At 34.5% G+C, this 24279-nt stretch overlaps 1 protein-coding gene across 1 annotated transcript; it reads right to left on the bottom strand.

Moving 5' to 3' along the window:
* Positions 1-1179: 1179 nt before the first annotated feature.
* LOC145691024 (uncharacterized) lies at positions 1180-23404 on the bottom strand. The gene is made up of 4 exons (XM_081766573.1): positions 23240-23404; positions 16931-17617; positions 8259-8949; positions 1180-5005 (listed from the first exon to the last, which is right to left on the bottom strand). The coding sequence occupies exons 3-4, from the start codon at positions 8804-8806 to the stop codon at positions 4006-4008; spliced, it is 1548 nt and encodes a 515-aa protein (XP_081622699.1). The 5' UTR covers positions 8807-8949; positions 16931-17617; positions 23240-23404; the 3' UTR covers positions 1180-4005.
* Between the last annotated feature and the right edge of the window lie 875 nt (positions 23405-24279).

Genomic DNA, 24279 nt, shown 5'->3' with positions numbered 1-24279 from the left:
ATAATTATTTATTAGAAGATATTTTTGGTCGTATTACCCAAGAAAAAGCAATCAAAGAAGTACAACAATCACAGAACTATTAGCCTTATTTCTACACTGGAACGATTACTGCGCGCATATTGAACAGGCGGGAAGGGATGTTGGGACAAAGGGTGATACCAATAAAACGGAGAAGTTACTCATTATTCGTAATTTTGAGGTAGTTACTCGCATTGGTATCAATAAAAAGAAAACTGAGCACTACTTGTCTCGGCTGACCTCGGAGAAGCCCCGCCCTTTTGAAGTAACCACACCTCTATTCCCGAGCCGAGTAACTACTACGCGTTTGATATCAATAAAAATCAAAGACTCCTCTGTGATGCAACAAACTTCTCCAAATTTGTGGGGCAAGCTAAATAGGTGACTCCGTGCGAAATGTGCAGAGTATATGATTGTTTTGTTACGTAGGAAAAATTTTAAACTGCATAGAAATGTTGCAAATGGAGGTTACAAGAAACATTATAGGTTCATGAAAGAAAATGTAGAGTGGTTAGCACATTTTTTTTTATTTAGGAGAATGAACCGAAATTTAGGGTGATGCACTATGTAATGACGAAAAGATGTTTTTTTTTTCTTTTTTTTTTTGCGTTACGTGATTGATCCGGGATTCCAGGTCGGAATGTCAGGGGATTCTGGTGTGGCTCAAAGTACTGTGTCTATGACTACTACAAGTGTAATGGATACGATTATTGCGAAACCTGAAAATTGATTGTTTCCGGAAGTTTGCGTAATATACAAAGAGCAAAGGCAGAGTGGCAAGAACAATATATATTTCCGAGTCCTATCGGAGCACTTACTATTAGCACGTGGCAATAAAGAAACCTAATATTTTGGAGACGAATACGCTAATAGGAAGAGCTCCTTCGTGGCTAAGCAGTTAGCGTACATGCCTCTCGCATGAGAGACCCGCGTTCAATTCCCGGTAGGAACTCATGTGGTTCGGATTCCACGTTAATCAATGGGTCCCGTCTCATATAGCCTCGCTACTAAAAAGGACGTTAAAATCAACAAAACATTGATAGGAAGGGTATATACATGAGAATGTATTTTTTATGCCAAGGCGAAAGGGGACACGTATGGGTGGAAAAAGCAATCAGAAGGACGTGTTTTACGACGTGACTGGCTGGACTTTTTTTAAAAAAAAAAGGAAACAAAAGGGCCAAGTGTCTGATTTCGTTCTTGAAGCCACACAATCTACAAAGACCTTGGACAATACGTGATATGCGTTTGTCGTGTTAATCTTCATATTGCTGGATTCGAATCAACATCCATCAGCTCCAATAGGTTTCGTTCTCATGGTTTCAGAGTTACTTTCTTCTTTCCCTTTATTTCTTTTTTCTTTTTGTTTTTGTTTTATTCTCGCTCGAATATTAAAGATTCTCTTTTGGATTTGTGTCTCGGTTGTAGATGTACTTGATATTTCCTTGCATTTCACTGTAATTGCCTTCAAAGTTTCGGCTTTCCTTCGTTTACTTTCTGGTAACTGTGACTTTGAAAGTACCACTGGAAACTCTTTTATAATATCCACAAATGCACTTTGATTGAAACTGTCGTTGCTACTTGCCCGATCCATGGCGTTTAGGATACATAGGTTGACCTCTTCACGGATATGGCATAAAATGATGTCACATATTTATCGGGAAAATAATCCGAATTTCTTTCACGAAGAAGAGTGCGAACTGAAAGTAAGTAAAAACAAGTGCTTCAGAATGTTATTTTTACTTACCTTCAGTTCGCACTCTTCTTCGTGAAAGAAAAAATCGGATTATTTTCCCGATAAATATGTGGCATCATTTGATGCCATATCCGTGAAGAGATTAAAAACAACGAAATGACCGCGCGATCAATGGGAGAAATGAGTAATCACTTCTTTTATTGATATGACTCAGTACTACGCGCAGAGGAAACGCGAGTGAACGTTCATAAATCTGGAGCAGTCTAGACCTGAGTAGCGGCTTGTTTTATTGATACGAAATTGAGGGAGATTACTCCAGGTGTACTTACTGCCATTCTCGAGCAGGACTTCTCAGGAGTAGTTACTTATTTTTATTGATATCGCCCAAGATCAATTTGGAATCCGGAAAGGAAAAGGCACAAAGGATGCTACTGGGTTGATGAGAATTATATCGGAACGAGTTCTCCACATAAAGGAAGTATTGTGTTTGTACTTCATGGAATGTCAAAAAGCTTTCGACTGGCCCAATAGTGTGGAGATTAGAAGAGGTATCAGACAAGGACGTAGGTCACAATTATTATTCAACATTTACAATGAAAGTTAAATGAAGGAAACGTTAATGGGAATTGGAGATTGCAAGATAAGATGACAGACCATTAACAAGGTCATGTATAGAGATGACACGATTACTATACCTAGAACTGAAGAAGGATAACAGGCGATAACGAACAAAATAATTGACACTGCGAGAGATATTTAGAATGGAAACAAACATCGATAAATCGAAATTCATGTGGATATCCAGTGAAATGCGTCCTTATGGGTCAGAATACAACAAAGAGAAATTTAAGAGGTCGATTATTTCAAATATTTTTTAATTATTTTGACGAGAGACACTTACGGTACCAAAGAGATAAGGCTAACTAATGACATTTCCAAAGAAGCATTAAATAAATAAATAAATAAATAAAACCCACTAATATTGGACTAAGGAACAAGTTGGTTAAATGCCATAATTGGACTATATTCTTCAGAGATCTGGACATTACAGAAATTAGAGAAGAAATACTTAGAGAGCTTGGAAATATTGTGTTGGAGAAAGATGGAGAAGATAAAATGTACGAGAAAAGTAACATCAGAAAATGCTTTGGAAAAGATGAGAGAGAAGGGAGCGCTTTTAACCAGGGTTTTCCGTAGGAAAGCGAATTGAATTGGACACACCTTACGAAGAAATAGTCTCCATACCGCTAAAGCAAAAGGCAAAAACATTGCGAAAAGTAGGAAGAAAAACAAAACTGATTGATTTCAAAAATAGATGAAAATGTTGGGAGTTAAAACAGACACCTGAAGATCGAGAAACGTGAAAGAAACATTTCGAGGCCCGAACTACGAAAATAACTCATTAGACCTAGGATCTAACCACAGCCACAATACTTAATAACAATTTTGATTAAATATACAAATGGGACCGCCAGTAAGACGGGAAAATAATGAACTAGTACATCCAATTTAAATTACATTCCCCTTTTAAATTTATTTCGATAATCTTTTGATGACAAAATATTACGTAACTCATCTAAACCAAACTTAAATAAATCATTTAAAAAGTCATTATAACAAAGTAAATTATAAAAGTTACAAGTTCACAATAAATAATCAATATATATTGTCATTTATAATCTGTATGTAGTATAAATACATTTTTAGTGGTTATTACAGAAAACGCCATACATTACAGAAAACGCCACACTGTCTGCCCTTATACATTTAATTTTTGACAATTAGTTGAAACTGATTTAACCGATTTATAAATAACTTTATTTTATGAATTCGAGAATACTGTGCTGATAAACAGGAACTTCGGAAAAATAGCCAATAACAACGAAAGCCGAAATGATAAATCGTATCTTATAAGACAACGGAGAGAATATTCACTACATCTCCTAATGCTTAATAAATTTAATTTCTAGCGCATGAACTTTTGGTGTAAAGATATGTGAGTTCCTTTTCGAGTGACACATATGTACGCATTAGGATGGTTCGTAGTATTTACTTAAACTATAATCCCATATGTTTGTGTTGATAAGAAACGTTCGCCGTAGTGTTTAACTATTAGTTAGCTTACGTACACCCATACTCTGTTTTATGTGTTTTCGCTAATATTCCTTAACTAATATGGCCGGCCCATTCTCTAACGTTACTATATACAAACATAACCTTTTTAAAAGTTATCTGCTTTAATTAAATATACCAATTTAAAAGCATGCATGAAATTAAATTAATATACCGCATTATTTAGAAGCTGCTGCTTCATCAATATGTGTTTTTAGGTGCTTTTTCAAATTCTTTTTCCGACGAAAGGATTTATCACATTTACAACATAAGTGTGGCTTTTCGTCTTTATGAACCAGCAGATGCTCCTTCAATTGACATTTCTGACGGAATGAACTACCACATTCTTCACAACGGAACGGCTTCTCTAATTTATGAATTAAGATATGGCTTTTCAATTGACCCGTCTGACGAAACGACTTTTTACATTCAGGACAGGAATACGGTCTCTCATCTCTGTGAATTAGCTTATGACGTTTTAAATCAATGTCCCAACGAAACGACTTACCACATTCATCGCAAGAGTACTTTTTGTCAGTTCCATGGATCATCATATGCCGCTTCAATTTGCTGTTTTCACGAAATGATTTATTACACTCCTTACACGAGTATGGTTTCTCATCTGTATGGATTATCATATGCTTTTTCAAATCCTTAGTCAAGCGAAAAGATTTACCACATTTTTCACAAGAAAAAGGCCTCTCATCACTATGAATTAAAATATGCCGTTTCAAATCTTGATTCCTACGAAACGAATTACCACACTGCTGACAAGAAAATGGTTTCTCATCTGTATGGATTACAATGTGTTGTTTCAAATCTTTATTTGTACGAAATGATTTACCACACTCCTCACAAGCAAACGGTTTCTCCCCTTTATGTATTAACATATGCTGTTTCAAGTCATGTCTCCATCGAAGTGTCCTACCACATTCTTCACATGAGTACCCTGTGCGATCAGAATGAACTAAATTTTGCTTTTCTAATTGAATTTGTGACACTGAATTTCCACTTTCTTCATTTCCAGTTTGACCGCAGGACATAATTTCAACGTGCATATGAGCAGACAAGTGTATCTCTAGATCAACTCTTCTAGAGAAACCCATACTGCAATGCCTGCACATAAACACGTATCCTGGTAGAGTAGCCAATTGATTTTCTTCATCACCAGTGTACTGTCTAATACATAAAAAAATTAAAATCATGTAAATAGAGTAAAAAGAAGAGAAAATTAAGCTTCGCAATATACATTAGCTCTTTCAGCGCATTTATTTCCTTCTCCTCACAAAATAATAATAATGATGTTGATTATACTTGAATAACAATATTCATCAGACATAATCAAACATATTTACCTATATTATACAAAATAAGTACTTGGAACCGTTTATCAACAATTCATGAGTTTATTATTCTATCAAATGAAAATTTGGAATTCTTCAACATGCATTTGTGTCAACCAGTGCCTTTTACCGAATGTTATTATTATTACTATCAATCTTTGTGTTTGGATTCAGAAACAGACACTTCTTTGCTACAGTATTAATGTTAAAGAGAAGACATAGTCATTAATGTCGTAATCATAACTAATGGAATATTTATCCACAGCATCGCCGTCAAGGAGTGTACAATTTACTCTTACACGTTTAACTGATAATGTTTTGATAAATATAATAAATACTATGTCAAAAAATATTGCTGTAATACATGAATACATCTTTACATATAGAACATAATCTCCGTAAAGTATAGTTTTCCGAGTCTTCGGAAAAGCAGGTTCGGAAAGGTGCCTCCTACAAAAGAAACCTCCAGAATTTTGAGTTTCAGGACGAGGTTACAGTAATCGTGCACAGTAGAAGATCTGGTAATGAGGGCGAGACATAAATAAAATTCTAATATACGTAGAACTCTATTTCACTAACAACTTATTAAGTAGAAACTCTGTATCATTCAAATTCTGCTTTCCGTTTCAAAATTATAGTGAACTGAAATCAACGAAGAACTTTTCGAAACTTTCTATACTGATGATATTTTTACAATAAAGTGCTATTGCCCCAATGCTTAATATGTTACACTTTTTGTACTTTTCAATAATATGTACATCTAGTTTTGTATTCATTACGGAATAAGCAATAAATACGGAAAGTCGAATTTTCTATAATTCTCTTTTATTTCTTTTAAGGACCAAAAAGATCACATTGACAGTGTACACTTTTTTGTCTAGTACCAGTAACACAAATTAAGATGTCATTTGTTAATAATTTCTTTAATATTTTCTTGATATCTAATTGTACCTAATTAATAATCACAAAATAGTAAAAAGAAAAAAAATAAATTGTTGGAAGTCAGAAATACATGTTTAATTTCTGAAACAGTTTCAAATCTATGGATAAAAATAAAATGTTTCAAAAGAACAGGATAGTGGCTAGTTTTTTTGAACAAGACTACATATCCCTGGAAACACAATTAAAATATTATGAGTCGGATTAGTGTTATGAATCAGATGACAATAAAGAATTGGAATCATCAGAGCAACAATGCTGAATAAATATCGAAAGAAGCAACGTGAACAGTCACTGTGAATGTGTCTGCATGGGAGGAACATTTATTATTTAAGAGAAACAAGGGTCATATCTAACGATACAATCACCATCGAACTAAACAGTGTAAGAAATAGCTAAATTGCAAGAGAAACGAAATATTGTTCCTTTCATTCTGAGTTCGTAATAATTAAAAAGATGTATGCAACTAACATAGAAACACATTGGCCATTTAATATATTAAGATGTATTAAGGCATCCTAAAATTTCCACGATACAGTTTTTTGACACAAGTCTCGTAGAACACGTAACATTTATGCTGAATCGTACAGCGAAATCACACTACTGAAAATCTACTTTTGTGGGGGAAGTACACTCAAAAGAGCAGAATGCAGTTGCTATATGGTCAGCTAGGTTAAGATTGACAGATGTAAGCAGTGAGATAAAACTTAAACCTTTAAAATATATTTTCATGTAATGGCTACCACTAAATTAGTCTTTAATAGTCTTCTGTCTATAGTAATATCAACGAACGAAACATTAAAGCGTTTGAAACAAGCTTGGAAGAACTCAATGTTTACAAGTAATCGTAACATACATATATAAGAAATGCAGAGATGATTAACTGAACTATCACAAACAGTTAGATTTGAGATTTATATAAAACGTAAAGAAATTTGTTTCAGAAATATAGCAACAAATTTGATATAGTGTTAACTATAAGAAGTACATGTTGCGAGCAGCATTGCTTACAATTGTCCAAAATCGATTTCCTATTGTCGGAGATTGCGCTTAAGAATAGGATTGGATGTATCCTCTTCTACTCTTTCTCTAGCTTTCTAAAGACAATGAACATTTCCCACATAACGATATCTAAAGAAAATTTTAGGAGCTCAAAAGCACAAGAATTCATAGTTACTAAGCTTATGACTGAAAAATTAAATATGCTGTTCCCTACTTCATGTTATGATGAAGTAAAATGATTTTTAAACTGAGTGGCTTCATACTTTGCTCATACGAATGCCCAAATTAAGGATATTCTGTTCATAAAATCGTAATACATCTGTACTTAAAGCCTATGTTATGTAGCTGATTTGAAGTGTGGGGAAAATTTACTTCTACAATTTTGTTATTTGTTGGATCACATTTTTCCAGCATGGTCAAATACTCAACAAGTATAAAGCTTTTTAAAAAAAGCTGTACCGCAGTAGCGGAGAGGGGTTTAACTTCTTTTTCTTTCACTATGGTGAAATACAATGATCCTGATTTAGTATGCCTGGTGAACACTTGATGTAGTTGAGCACATACATCCACATGCTAACTATTAAGTGCTGTCAATAGTTTCCACCAGTTAGATCTCTGTTTACTAGTGTCAGGATTGGAATTGGTATAAACAGGCGTCATAATAACAGTACAGCCTGAGATATTGATGGATGATTTTGTTATTATTGGCTTAAAGAAAATACAGATCATCCAAAGTTTCTCTCTTTGTGGAATTGGTTGTCTTCGCTGGCTACTAGAAGTACGTCGAGCATCACTTGGTTCGCTTTGTACTTGAGTTCGTTTTGTGGATCAATATTTCTCACGGACTTTTGTTGTTGTAATGAGCCACTATTGCATGAACTCACGTTATTCGAATAGTCAAACCATTACCTTAACAATATTTTAGAATCCTCTAATCACGGTAGGACTAATAAGCAATGTGCTGGACTTTCCTGCAGTTTATGCCTGCATATGGCAGTGTACACAGAATTAGTTAACGTTTGCTATAGTTTATGCCTGCATATGGCAGCTTACACAGAATTAGCTAATGTATATCTGAAACAATGTCCTATAAATAAACATTGGAATACACGTTAAGTTTAAAAGCGTATTAAAATAATTAGTGTTACCTTTCAAATTCGTTTCCAGCTAATTCATATGGTTTGTCCTCTATCAGGTTAACTGATCCCTCATCTGGCTTTATATCAGGATTTCGGTTTAAAAGAACATCAGTGTTGGATGTAGAAGCAAAATGAAGACTTTTATGAGCTGTAAAATCTGTATGTGAGAGGTCTGGCAATATTGTTTCTGTATTTTCAGGAGAATATTCATTACTGATATCGGGTAAAATAGATTCTGTGTTTTCAGTGATATTTTCTTCTTTGATGTTTGATAATACAGATTCTGTCTCTTCAACGATATTTTTGTTTTTGATGTCTGGTAAAACTGACTTAGTGTTTTGAGTAACATTGTCATCTTTAATAATTGGTGATACTGGATTTGTGCTTCGTGTGAAATTTTCACCTTGGATATCTGGTAATATTGATTCTACTGACTCATCTTCGTCCAGAGGTTCTTCCTTTATATAAACAGTAACTTCTATATGCTTATTATTTTCAATTTCCAAACAACGTTCCTCATTTTTGATTTCCAGCTCGGATTCCATCGTGATATCCATATGTATATGACGTTTGATTAACTAATAAAGATCATACTCTCTAATTCATTTGGGGCTTACTTTCAAAAATATCCATTAGAAATACTTCTGTAAATTTCAGTACAATCTTTATGCCTTCATTACTTTTCAATATAAAGACACACCTAAAAGAAATAAAACACATTTTAATTAGAGTATGTTTATTACAACAAACGTAATTTAAAAAAAAAACATAAACCTACTTCACAGACAGCTGAAAATGAATCCTAAAGCATTTAAATTTTTCATATTTTTCTGTAAACTTGGGTCTAATGTAAAATAGAGGAAGTTCTATTAATCTCGTTTCTATAATAGGACCGACGGTTATATCCAATCCAGTTGGCCGGTGCACAGACAACCATGCAAGATTAAGCCTTCACAAAACTAATTTCCCACCAGAATATTGACTTGATTTGGTTTGAATTTAACGTCCCGTTCAGCAGCGAGGCTAAATGAGACGTTGACCTAATGATTAACCTGGAATCCAAACCACATAAGCTCCCGCCTGGAATCGAACCCGGGCCTTCCACGCCAAAGGCGCGCACGCTAACCGCTCAGCCATGGAGGAGCTCTATCGCACCAGAATATGTTGCCTTAAAGAGCTCGATTACTGTATCATGTCGCCGGGCAGCCATATCATATCTATACGTTGGCTGCCATTAAAAATGCAATCTCAAACAAAAGACAAGATGGTACCGTCAAATTTGACAAGCAGAGACCTGATGCTGCAAGGAGCAAATGACTAAACTCACCGATCTGTGTAACGCGTGATAGCAGTCAAGAAGAACTGCAGACGATTACTAGCATCTGGGTGCCCGATGGACGTTTCGAACTGCTGCAACACGAGCAAGTCGAAAGTAGAGTCCTTGGATAACCTCCTGGAGTATGACAAGACACGTGTCTTCGACGTGGTGGCATAACTCATCAAATTAGATGAAGAAGTTTGCAGGTGAGAGAAAGGTTGCGGAACAATCGACCACTCATATTCAGTCGGCGAGAGACCGGGCAACGCCGTGGGCAAGGAAGCAAAAGAACACTCCATTCACTCAGGAAGTGCACAACAGTTCGTGCAAAATTACGCAGCTCAACACGGTAATGTAAAATGCAGCCTTCACCTAGCCTAGTGCAGCGGTAGCGCGAAATCGGGATGTTGCCATCATCATGCTGCAGACTTCGACTTAAAAGAGGATGTCTGCCATCTGTTTTTCCATGCACGAAGTTCGCGACACTATTAGTCTCCCATACTTATGGTGTGCAGAAAGTGAAGGATGTAGCAACGAGTAATATACAAATAAGCCCGGGTCTGCCAAAAGATGTATAACTGTTCGTGGGGACAATGGGCACTGTGCTAGCCCCCAGTGCTTGTGCCAATGTTCTGGCTGTAGCCGGGCGATCCTCCAGGGTCACACAAATAAACGATCTATGCTCGAGGACTGTCAGACGGCGCCGTCTCACAATGTGTAATTTCACGAACTTAGGTGGGCAAAATCCATAGTCCAATTTGTATTCTCGACAACGAATAGTACAATTTCCATGAAAGCTCATATTTCAGGTGACGTTTTGATTGCAAAGCTTAATAATACTAATAATAGTATGGTAATTATTTGTAAAATCTTTATATTGTTATTACTAATTTTAAATTGAATTCTGCAAAGAAAGCCTGTGATAATATTTATGAAATGTAAATACAAGTACAATATTTTTAATAACTGTTGAAATATTGTTCGTGCAAAAATACTGTAGACACAACGAGTGTACAAGTATCCTGTACTGTCAAAATACTGTAGACAAGTATACATTTCCACTCAGTTTTAGTCAGACTTCACAGAGGGGTTCATGAGTCCTCGCAGCCACTGAACTATGCATCAGTAACAGTTACATGAAGCTTGGACATCAGTTGTAAAACATTTCGAGGAACTACTTTGGATTGTCTTGACGGTAATTTCCGAAAACTGATGACATAAGGATCTGAAGAAATTAAGAGTCTGTGGAAATGATCTGTAAGTATACCCTGTCTGGAAGTTTTTCGCGTGAAGAGTTCTCTATAGCGCCTACTTGTTTCTTGCCTCTGGTGCTTCCTCAGATAGTTGTCAGATTGGTAAAATGCAGTGTTCAATTATTTGCTCTCCATGAATCAACAATTTGTGTAAAGTTGCTGGAATATAAGACTACTCATATTGTTTTAAATATAAATTGTGTGTTTCTTTGGTGTACAGGCCAAATGCTTCTTTATTAATGGTATATTCACTTATATTGCTTCTAATAGTATTCATAAATGTTGTATGAGATCGATATCTATACCTGTTACCTTGGATGATCGCGTAGCTTCCCTGAAACATCTACTAGGTGAATTTCATCATTGAAGTTTCCACTTTCTTGCTTTGGCAGAACAACTTACAGACCCATTTCTTTGTGAACCGGTCCTGCATAGCCTTTCTCCTCGCACTAACTGAAGCCTTTTTCCTATCCCCTTTTATTTGCTACTTACATAAGTTTAATTTGTATGCTATGTGTAACAGGCATTCGAAACATCGAATCCACGCATGCTATGGCGATATTCTAAATTTCAAAATAAAAGGATCATATTCTTTATGAGTCACTTTACTAATGTTATTCATTTCTTCCGAAGTTGCCTCACATAAGTAAGATCTCTGAGATGACTGGGAAGACAAGGCAATGCAGATCTGTCAGTCCACCATTGTTAAGTGCAGCTCATGTTCAAAATAAATTTCGAGTTTATAATTTACAACTATCTCTGTTGGAACCAAACTAACTTCTTCTGTGCAAATACTTGTTACCTTTTCCCTAATTATATCCACAGTTTCTTTCACAAACTTCAATTTTATGGGTCGACAGTAGCGGACTGATGAAAGTCTAGGCTTTTGCAAAACAACTACATTTTATCATTGTCAATGGCAACAAACTTGAATGGCATAAGAGAAATACTAAACAAAGATTCGTCACTCGCTAATTCACCCACCACGAATTTTTGTTTATAGATACTTTGATTGGAAGTACCATCACAACCCCACTTAGTTAGGTTATATCGTTGATGTGGCAAACCAATTAAAATGTCTTGTTGAACATTACACAAACATTTAAGTGTATGATCAAGTAGATACTGTAGAGTATTGCTGTGGATATATCTGAGACGGTAATGTTATCTGCATAGCAGTTCTCTTTACTTTCACGCACTAAGTAATATGGTGGATATAAGTTACTTTAACGCCATTGCATTATCTCGTAATTCCTTATACTTGTTAGGGATCATTTGTAAACCTATCATCAGGAGAGATCTTCACCAAGTGACATACCAGGTTACCTTGCACAAACCATTTTCGTGCTTCTTTGAGCTACGTTGCGCGTTGTAGAGAGGCAAATGACACCTCTCACACTTTGCTGGCAGCGTCCGTTTTTTAACTGAATCATGTAAATTCTTCTGGGCTGCAGCCACTATTTCTTCGTGTGATCTCTCTTCCAGAAGAGTTTTAACTTTGCTTCTCTTAGATCTTGCACTTGATTCTGTAAAACGTTGCTCTGTACGTTCACGACTGTTGCTGCTGGGTGAATCATCTGCACCCTGTCAGAATGAACATGACGCTACTTTATGTATTCGTAAATCGAGACTGGCATCCCAATTGAACCATAGATCATTGTATTTTAAAAAAAATGCCCTACCATATTTCATCCATCTGGATCTAATTTTCACATATAGAATACTAATACTGTTCTTCACTAGTTTCTGCACATCTTCAGAGTGTTTGTGCAAATTAAACTGTTTTTACGTAGTTCCAAATGTCTTCATTACGCGCACTTTCGTCACCTTTGTTCCACAATTCCAAAATAACTCTACGTGTTAACGCACGTATTGTCAACGAAACAATACTATTGTCACTCTGTTTACACCTTTTTGCAGCAAACACTTTTCGTGTTCCTTTAACAACTCTATGAGAAACATATTTACAAAAATTCGTCGTAAAGACAGGAGTAATACCTTTTAAAATCCGCATGGTGAAACAAAACGATGCCGCGCACCAACAGTTTCCTATTCCCAGGTTACTATCACTAATACAACAAATTTCGATACACTGTTTAACTTATAGGAGATTACATACCTTCATGTATTCTGCTCTTATACCAGCACACACATAAACTTAGTTGCTCGCTGTGCACTTTTACCACTTTGACTGAGCGCTGTTTTGCAGCTGTTTTGTAGACTTTACCTGTGAACATGCGTAAAGGACTCAAGGACTCTGTGGTCGGGCATACGAAGGTCAGAGAACGAAGCAAACCACACATTCAAGTTAGGGAGAGTTTTGTGTATGTGATTATTCACCAATTGGGCTCAAATCATATTGTTGACGATAACGGTTTTCGGTTACGTAGATTAGTGAAACTACACATTGTGCGTCGTTGGGATCTGGAGCATCGTTATGTAGTGCCGTTGTGTACTATCAAATGTATACGCGTTGCATTGTGTTCACATTCGGTTTGATAAGGACACCGATATCCGGAAAGGGATACATCACATTTGAGATACACCACTTTTCGTTTATGATCAAAGGTCTAAACTCACTGAAAGATTGCCTAGTTCGCCGAGTCATATCTTGACTGTATGCGCTTCGTTCATACCAAACTTAGACTTATAATGAACTGTAGCCAAGCAGGCGCTCTCCATTTGCTGACTCTAAATATGATCGCAAACTCTTTTGCTTCACAGCGCTGCCCTGTTAATTGTTTATCCTTCTATTGTCCTCAAATTGTACAAATTGAATTTTTACGTTCTTTCTTCCTTTGTGTTGTAGTTTTAATGGGCCCGATATTTCCACGGGGAGATGTGTCTGGAAATTACCTGAACATTCTTCCCTCGTCAGCTTATGTATTTAATAAGAGTGTAGTGGTATAAAGTAACATCATATTTTGGTCCTATACTTTTCTCATAATATGCTGTTTAATCAAAGTGAAACGACGAAATCTAGCTTGAAGTAGGTACTATATTATAAAATTAATTTTAAATGGATCAGCAGTTATCCCGTGATACTATCACAGAAAGAGGTAACTGGTAATTATTCTTAGTATGCATATATATATATACACCAAGTTTCATCTTAACTTGACGGTCACGTGAGATGCTGAATTTTTCGTGTAACTTTTGAACGTTCCCTCTTTCGATACACACTTTAATTAAGCCATTCATGTCAAGGTTTTCAGTCGTTTCCTACACAATAATAGCCAACGTAGCTTTCAATGTGAAGAAAGAAAATAAAGAAAATTTTCCTTCACTCCTTAAACAGAAACTCAAAAATTTTGGAAAACGGATTATTATTATTATTATTATTAAGGGTATATACAAAGTTCCATCTGGATTTCTAGCATAATTTTGAACTCCTTTCTCTTCAGGCATATTCTTCAATCAAACCATCTTGGTGAAAACTCAGCCCGAGGCACGTACTAAATATGTTAAAAATTTCATTTAAATGTTATTTAGTCGTAATGTGATTACGAACAATAGGAAAAGTAGCTTTCAATGAAAAAGAGAAGTTATAAAAAATGCTCTTTCTTACACCTTTCAAATCACAAATTCCAAAAATGCTCAGAGACTCTTTTGTTAATTTTTAATAAGAATTAGTTTAGTGAAGTTTTGAGATACTCAATTTTTCGCTTAAATTAGGACACAACCGCTCCATCTTTGAATATCCATTCTAATCAAAGTTATTTGATAGAAAGTTCGAGGTAACTATTAACATGTACAAAAGTTCATTTCAAATTCTTCAGTTGTATTTCCGTGATCCGATCACACCCAAAATCAGCTTTAAATATATATATATATAGGGTACGACATTTATCTTGGGACGTCACTATAACTGTTAAGCTCACTGTGCGTTGCAAAATTACATAGATTTAATAACAACAAGGCACATAATTTGACATACTCCCCAACATCTCCAGATCAACTATGTTCTCAACCCAACGTAAGTGAAGTGAAGGTAGCAATGCACATGAGAAGCACTATAGTGTTTAAAATTCTTACCATGATATGACATATTACTAGTAAGTAGGAACAAAGTTAGGAAGAACTGAAAAATTTTACTTTCTTATAAGTTTCTAATTCAAGAAAGTGCTCAAGTAGATATTATATCCAATTACATAGACGGTTTGCAATTTACATATAGATCGTAATGATGCTTACACCAGTTTGTAAGCTCAACCCGTTCCGGATATATTAATATTGTTAATGTTTTTAACACTGCTTCAAATATTGGAAGTGGAAGAACCTGTAATTACAACTACCGACAACTAATGCAGCACTTTATAAGAGACGAAACTAATATTTATAAAACAAAATTTTACGTCATTTTAAGCATTATAGCAATCTCTATCCACGTTTTTCATACCTATGAATGGTTGGGATATCAAATTGCTACCATAGTATTTAGTTTCACTACAAACCATCTTTGGATTGGATGTGATATTTATCTAAGCACTTTCTCGAAATAAAACCGTATTAAGTAATATTTTCCCTCCCGCACTGCTCTCTTGCTACTTGTTAGAAATACGTCACGTAATGAATTTAATACTAAGACATATTTTCGATGTGCCTTGCAACGTCCTTCTCACTTGTGTTATTATTATTACAGAAGTAAAAAACTGGATATTCCTGAATGTCGGTGATATTGTAGCGGTCATAGTTTGTAACAGTGACTAATAAATGTGGTATTGTAAGTTTTCATTTAATATGTAAATTTAAAATTTAACCGTAGTACCATTTAAAAAATACAACTTTATTTTGGGTTAGCGACACTCAATCGGATGGTCTTGCTGAATATGCTAAAAAATTGTCCCCTATTGATATTTGCGTGTTACAAAATTTCGTTGAATTTTATGCACTAATTTAAAAGTTAAAAATGCATAGATAAATAGTTGACCCTGAATATACGAAGCGAACTATTTAACTTCGAGCATTCTTGTAATTTTTAAACTAATAAATAAAAATCGCTGAAATAAATGTGGGGGAATGAATTTCTCATACTTCGCAATTCGAACTAATACTGGTGTTACTCATCGTAAAGTTATTTTTTTTTTTTTTTTTAATATCAGTACCTCAGATTATTTCAAATGTCATGCTAAATGAAAATATACAATACTAGATTTATTACAAACTGAGAAGGCAAACATCAAATTTACCTATATTTCGAGGCCTCTAAAACAGTACGAACGTAAGTAAGGCAGTACACATACAAAGAAACCTAGAAGAGAATCTTATAATCATGGTATAATGTACTTTGAAGAAATAGATACGAGGTTGCAAAGGATTGAAAATTTGCATTTTTCAAATAGTTTTCCAAAAATTGCTCCGATAAGTATCAGAGCCAATCACGAAGATGGTTTTCAATAATCGTAAAGATCATCATAATGTCGTTTATAGCACACTAATACTACAAACCGTTATGGAAGTATAAAAAACATGGGTAGAGGCTGCTATACTGCGTAAAATGATGTCTTTATGATTACTGGTTTGTTTTTATAACGTTATGGAAATAGTTATTCTTAGATGAAATAACAATATGTTCATCTAATTGCACCATTACAAAAATGTTCCAAGCTTTAACAATTTTTATCGTATCTTCAGAACTGTTTCAGGTGTGAAATTGGTGTAAACTTCATTATGATTTTTAGGTATATTGAAAACAATTTATGTAGTTACATATGCCACTTCTTACGCAGATTTTTGAAACAAAATCTTTGAAGACAGTCAAATTATTACTCCCCTTTGACATTTTCCTTATTTGTTCGATCATAAAATTTGGTGATAAAATGATCATAAAATTTAACTTTTTGGTACTTTAAATGTGCATCGCCTTGTCTGTCTACCTACCTTAATAATTATACAGCAAATCCCCTAAACTGTAAAAATTTGTGATGCTCTGGATCCTTTAGTATGCAACAATGGAAAATACATTTCATATGTTACCATGAAAACTAAAATGGCATTTAAAAGCCTTAAAACATGAAATAAATGAAGTTACTGAACAAAAGAAACATTCGTTTAAGAAACTGATATGAAATGAGAGACAAAGAAGAAAACTAATAATAATAACCACTTACCAGCTCTTTCTCATCTGGACTGAACATCCATTATTTGTTTTCGTTTTACATTACTTTATACAAGATCATGCATAAAATCTTCAAGGATTACATAAAACACATAAACAATAGTTGAAGAGTTTGGGAAGTTTTATCAGCGTCTTCACATTTTTTTCAACAACGTCGCATAGTTAGCTACACAGCACACAAAACAAAGTTCAAAGTCAATATGTGTGTTGATATATTTTCAACGACGAACCCAGTCATTTTTTACAATTGGAGGGTTTCGTATATTACAATTCTATATGCAAATTTCGTGTTTCATTATTCTTTCGAACTAAAAGTGATTTTGTTTCCATATTGGTATTGATTGGTATTGGTACATTGTTTTTCATCAAATTGTCACTAGTCACAAGTCACTCCTCACTATCCATATAAGTGTGACATTAGTTATTTGGTCCGTTGTGTTTCGCTTACTATTCTTCTAAATTCCACACCAAGCTGCCTCATCAGATATAAACATGATTTTGCGCACTTACTCCACCGGAGCGTTCGTCCAATGATCGGTATGAATTTCTTCTAATACTTAAATCATGCTAGAGAAAATGTTCAGCTTTAAAATGTACTTTCGCCAATAGCACATATTATTTTAAAAAAGCACTCGGTGTACATTTAAGATTTGATAAAGAATAGTATTTTCATTCAATCCTGCAAAATAAAAGAAATGTCTTACGAAACTGGCTACAATAAACAGTACATTTAGTCAACATAAAATTGCTGTAGACATCTAACTTAGTGTATGTTAACCCAGGACTTTTTAACGTAGTGTTCAAACCTCCCATTGACAACAAACAATCTAGCATGTCAGAAGAAAAAAACTACTCTGGCTGTAGTGAAAGATATTACATCATACTACTGACGTGGATATAAACATGTTGTATTATTAGTCTCGAATTACTCATGTAAATCTTATTATAGATGAAAATATATAGATAAAACACACTAAAATTTCGTATGATGCAAAGAGGAAAAATCATTTGACGTAGTCTACAATACCACCAGATTAACTGTGTTGATAATCCAACATAGTAGTTGATTTCTTCAAGTGCCACTACGTTGAAAAATTAGATATTTGAAAATTCTAAAACGAAAACTTAAAATACTACATCAATATTCTGTATTACAAACTAAGGACACAACAGTGTCAAAAACATTCAGAAACCATTCCGGAGACCTCTGGAACAGTAGCATAGGAAGTAAACGGACGGAGCAACGCGCATTCAAGGTACATTAGTCGAATACTATGATCACGATATGCCGTATTCTCTAACACAAAGAAACGAAGTGGCAAGAGAGTGAAAACTATCTGTCACGCAGATAGCTTTCAGTAGACTTAAACATTAAAATGCCGTTTTTTGCGATTTCATATTTCAAACCATTCCTAGAATAGATAAAAATCGGAGCTTGTAACTACCATAAGCTATCAATGTAATGTTACAGAAGCAACGCAACAGCCATTCTAGAAATTTCCACAATTATCTTTTATTAAGCAATATAGACGTCCCCACAGACGTTTTTCACATCTCGCAGAAGCGCGTAAGGTATCAAATTTTCGTACACGCCATTATGATCAATACGCTTACTGAAAATCATATCTCTGATTGGATATAAAAATTATCTTAACATGTCTTTAAATAAAGCCTTTATAAGAAAATTAAATCTCCATTTCCTTCCTATTCATTCCTTGCAAATTCTCTCCTATTCATTCGAAAAAAGTAACATATTTATCATTAATATAATTGTATCCGACACCAAGTTATGCATTACCTCATCCGTTTTAGTTGAGTTATTATTGTTATAGAAGTTTCCAAAATTAGGAAATATGGGAAATATCTGTAGTTTGTATCACGGGATGGTAAATCTGTGTGCGATTTGGAAAAAAGTTTTGTATTGGTTGTTAACATGTTAGTCTGGTGGTTATAAACGCGCTTCAAGATAAATGATCCCTCTTGTGCATTGTGACAGTAGCTTCAGCTGAATTATCTTAAAGACATTGCTAAGTGTTCCAACGTAGTGATTTGCAACATAAGAGACGATATTAATCATTATTATGCGAAACATTGTGGTTTGCTAGCTGGTTTGAATTCCGTCATTGTATTGTTAAAATTTAACTACTACTTTCTTAGTATTTCTTTCTTAAGTATTTCTTTCTTATTAAGCACCTTCAGTTCACAACAGATGCTACGGCAGGATTTATATATTCTACATTTATATTCAAGAAAAACAGATACAAATAGCAAATATCCTGGCCACAATATGGGGATTTTACGGGTAAAACCAAATATTACACATACAAATATAAAAATTAACAGGAAATACTATGTAACATAAACGAACTGAACGTATAGGTAAAAATGGATAGTTTACATCTTTGCTTAGAATGTATTTAAAACGAGGGTTAATGATGTATGTAGAAAATACGTAGTCAAACTAGTATTCGGATTCTACGCCATAAGATCTCAAAGTCCTAACACACAACATAGAAAACGTACATTTTAATGAAGGAAATACTGATTAAAAATACTCTCTCCCTTAAAGGAAAATGCAATGAAGTTATTTACTTTATTATATTTCGAATCTTATAAGGATATATGCATTTAAACCCGTTATCTTGATCATATGCCTAACTTCGCCACATTTACGAAAATCCAGTAGTTTTCCATATGGCATGCATTATTTATTACTCTGTAAGATGATGACGTATCTATCTTGTAACTTAGCCACAGTAAGCAACATTACTGCACAGCGGTTAATTGTTACTTATGGATATTAGGCACTAGCTACACACTCGACTGTATATGTATTTTTTCATTACTTAGAAATTCTTCAAAAACATCTTCCCTCCTCTATTTTGGAACGTTATAAACCAAGATCAGGAAACGGTAAAATTTTCTGTAGAAAGTAGCTTCCAAAACACAGACATTGATAGAAATTCTAGCATCGGCTTCCACTTTATGAGTACATTTGTATATATACTGTATGCAGTATTAATAAAAAACCGTTCGCAATTTGCAAGACTTCGTCCAAACCGAAATATTAAACAGAAAAATAGTGTAAAGCAATTTACTTGTGAATACATGCATTACGTTCATAGTAGAATTGGAGGTGCTTTCATAGATTTTTGCGGTAAAATCATTACAAATTCTATAAGGCAGTTCAAACTAGTAATTGCATATGGAAAAGGGCTCTAATATATATTACTTCTTCTCGAGGTATTTCTGCACATTGTACTGGAAGCGTATTTTTATTTTACAAGTGTAACCTTACTAGGGTCAAACACTTATAACTGCTATTACTACTCTTGCTTAGGCACATATCTGTCTTAACATATGTGCCTGCTCCTTACAGATGCAATCCTGCAAGGCCCCTTAACTTCACCCTGTCCTATATCGGTTAGATGCTATTCGTGCTTTTTAGTGGCCACCTATCAAATGTTAGTTTGTGATTTTTGGACTGTAATTTTTACGCTATATACTTGGATGTTGTATTTATTATAGGCAAATCGGAAAGAAATTTAAGCTTTATCTATATATGAATTGATGTCTTCTTTTACGTGGCGAAGTTAAATATCTACAGCCTTCTCCGAGTACTTAACAGATGCATACGCTGTTAAAAGAAATCATTAATACACAAAAACATATAAACAATTGCAAAATAAAAATATTTCAATCACATACAGAAAAACATGCTATTTACGTTTTTTAAAAAATAGTTAAACACTACAAAATACAAGTGAAATACTACGTTAAATACAAAATAACGTTAGTTAACATGAAACAAAATACAAGTGAGCAAACAAAAGAAGACGCCTATGTAGAACCAATACAACACAAATTAAAATGGAGAAATATGAATTAAATATTGTATATAGCGGTACAGAATATATAAAGGCTTCAGAGATTAATAAGGGTCATTAATAGGGTGTATGTTCGTCCATAGGTAATTAATAATCTGGTAACACGAAAATGCTTTACATGGCACTCATATATTTAGCTTTGCTTAAAAGAGAGGAATTTATAGATTTTCTTAAAATTTGGCAAATGTTGAAACATTATGTATTATTTCAGGTAAACTGTTCCAGAGGCGCGTAATACTTACTGTGAAAGATTTGGAGTGTGAGCTCAAATGTAAATGGGTATGGAGAACAAGAAATTACTTCGTGAACTTGGGTGACTATTGTGAAAGTCCGATAAATACTAGATTCTACGTGCTAAACAAAATAGTTCTGCCGTAGTAAATAATTTGTACAAGAGGGTAACATTACGTAAAATTCTTCTTTTTACTAAAGTAAGCCATGATAGTTTTTTAGGCATTTATTCCGAAGTTGGTCGTCCGTCTTGTTTTGGGATAAAAGTGTAATAATTGGTTCCTTCCTGTACCAAAGTTTACTATTTAATTCATATAGTATTGCCAAGCGATCGTTAGCGAGTGAAGGGAGTTAGAGCCACGCACGTTGTTTTCTATATTTATTACACCTTAATGGGAAGGGGAACTTGTGTTCTAGAACCTGCTGCCATGTTGGTTAAGTTACTTGCCATTACATTGAAAAGTATAACATTCTCCACTTTCTTTACAGTTATTTTCTTACCGCATTATCTACAATTTATTTTTATTTTAATAAGCAATACCTTTTACTAACTTTTAATAGATTTTCCTGATTACCACCAGGCATGTTTACAAAACAAATGCTTATTACATTTCCATAATCCTACAATGAAGTAATCTTGCGCCAAGTACTTCCCTCTGAATGCCAAGTAGTTCGATGTTTAGAACCGTTTATATAAGAAAATACATACAACGTTCTCTCTCCTTATCCATTATCACGTACACAAATATGCATATTATTCATTTCTTCTCGGTAAATTACCAAGATTTTGCTACAAATAAACGAACAACTTTGAAGCAGGTTGTTTTTTTTTTTTTTTTTTTTTTTTTTTTTTTTTTTAAATAAAATGATGTGAGATGGTAACTATAATTCAAACTGAAAATAGACCTAAACCAAGAACTTCGTACTCTTTGAAAGTGCTTGGAGTGATTGTCAGGAAGACCAGGATAGGCTGAGTCACAATAGCCAAGATGTAGAAATACGAGTAACATATCAACTTTGATATTTAGAGATATTGACATGAATTTTTTTCGCCGATTTAATGTAGAGGGCACCAAAATGCTCTTTTACTACTTGTATTTATTTGATCTGACCAAGAGAGATTTTCATTTACTATGACTAATTTTACTTTAACAGTTATGGAGAATGAAATAACTGCATTGGACAACTTTATATTTGGGAGCTGATAAGTATTAATAGAAGAGAGAATTCTTGGCGAGCCTATTAGAATAACTGGGATTTTGTTGCATTTAATTTTAACGCATGAACCGTAAAACAGTCGCTGGTTCTACTTAATTCGTTATTAATTTCGTGCAGTTCTATTATACTATAGATTGTATGTATCGTACGTAGATTGTATGTATTTTTATAGATTGTAAAGTGTACAAATTTGAAAAATGAAATGAAATCTGTAAGTTTTACGGGTAATACATGAGAACCCCCTGATCTGCGTTTCTTCTGTGTTCTATTACCACTTTTACATGAAATACCATAAAGGTTCTACGTAGTGCAATAGTAAGAAATATCCATGTGCACAAGATGTGATATTCATTAAATCCACCCCCTTATACATACAGCCATAGATAAAGTACAAGCGCATTACACATGCAGATATAAAGTACAGATACTTTCTTTTTTATTTTCGTATCAGTCGATAAGTACATAAAAGTCGCTTTGTTACTCCCCTTGTAAGTTCGTACATACTCAATGAATCATCCCTAAAAGTATGAGCGTCCTGCTCCTTCGGAAACTGATGCAGCTTCATGTATACTATATCCGTGGGGGGAAACGGAAGAACCCCGTGGAAAACCACGAGCACGATGATTGTCCACCACAAAGTCCACACGGCGCGCGCTAGGATCGAACCAGGGACCCCAAGCACCGAAGGTTTTCGCTCTACTATTGAGCCACCTGTACAAATTTCAGCGTCTTTAATTTGCCTATTTCATCTCGAGAACAGAACCCAACCAATTCCTATGGGCTTCTAACCTGTTCCTACTACTACTATAACTTATATTACGGATCCATATATTAAAACTGCACGTAAAATTCTTTGACCATAGTAGTCTGGATATATTTAATCTAAACAAGTAAAAGACGTATCAATTAGTTTCATGAAATATTCCTCTATTTGAATTCTTTCCACCATATGTAAATACACTTACCTGTTGTAACATGTATTATCTTCCTCTACTACTTAAGTGGTGTTTCAAATTTCTACCATTATAGTATACATTCATTTTCAATTTCATTTATTATTTGTTTATTTACTATCTGTGGGACTCCACGCCACCAACCTAAATTGCTCGGTTATTTATCCGTTGAGCAGTTATTCAATTGGTATAAAATTCGTTGCGTAGATAAATTCAAGAATTAACCCTACGTGCACCAAGGGGTGTTAAAAAATGTCCACCCTTTCCAAAAATGACAATTTTTATGGATAGTTCGTTAGTATCACACTATAACTCAGGTTTTGTGTAAAAACTAATGTAAACTGTACTTTCTGCTTTTCAGTGTTTTCGATTTCTGAAAATTAACCTTTTTTTTTAAAAAAAAAAAGTTTTCGTGGTCCACATAAAGTACCCACCCTTGGTGCAGCGTGTCACCATAATGTACATGAAGTTATATCAAGTTAAGTTTAAAATTCTGATACTAAACCCTGTTCGACGTAAGCTCTGCGGCTTTTGATTGGAATTTTGATTTTGATGGATGTAAATAAGGACAATTTGAGCCCAAAAAGTATGTGATATTGATAAGATTGTTAGCAAACTCTGAACAGTGTTACGTTCTCAATATGTAAGTTTATGTCGGCAAAGTAGAAGGATCGACCCCCCAATCAAGGGACGCTAAAGAAATAGTGAAACGACTTGTTGTTCCTATTACAAATACAGGACGCAATCTGACAACTGGCAGGTATTATACAACCGTAGAGCTTGCCAAAGAATTGTACAGAGACTATAATCTTGCTCTAGTTGGAACGATGCAGTGCAACAGGAAGTACATTCGAGAAGAACTGAAGTTCACTAAAGGCAGAGAATTACACTCCACCATATTTGCATTTACGGATCCTGCTTCTGGTAATCCACCAGTCACAATTGTGTCGTACATCGTTCGGGGAAAACGAAAGAAAGTACTAAACATGCTCTCGACACAGCATGCGGATACAAAATGCGATGAAAGTCATAAAAAATAAGTCCGATATTAT

The sequence above is a fragment of the Thermobia domestica genome, chromosome 7 (assembly GCF_964235325.1).
Source record: "Thermobia domestica chromosome 7, izTheDome1.hap1.1, whole genome shotgun sequence".
NCBI classification, from domain to species: Eukaryota; Metazoa; Arthropoda; class Insecta; order Zygentoma; family Lepismatidae; genus Thermobia; species Thermobia domestica.
Note: the sequence above shows the minus strand (reverse complement) of the source record. Positions and strands in the feature narration are given on the sequence as shown.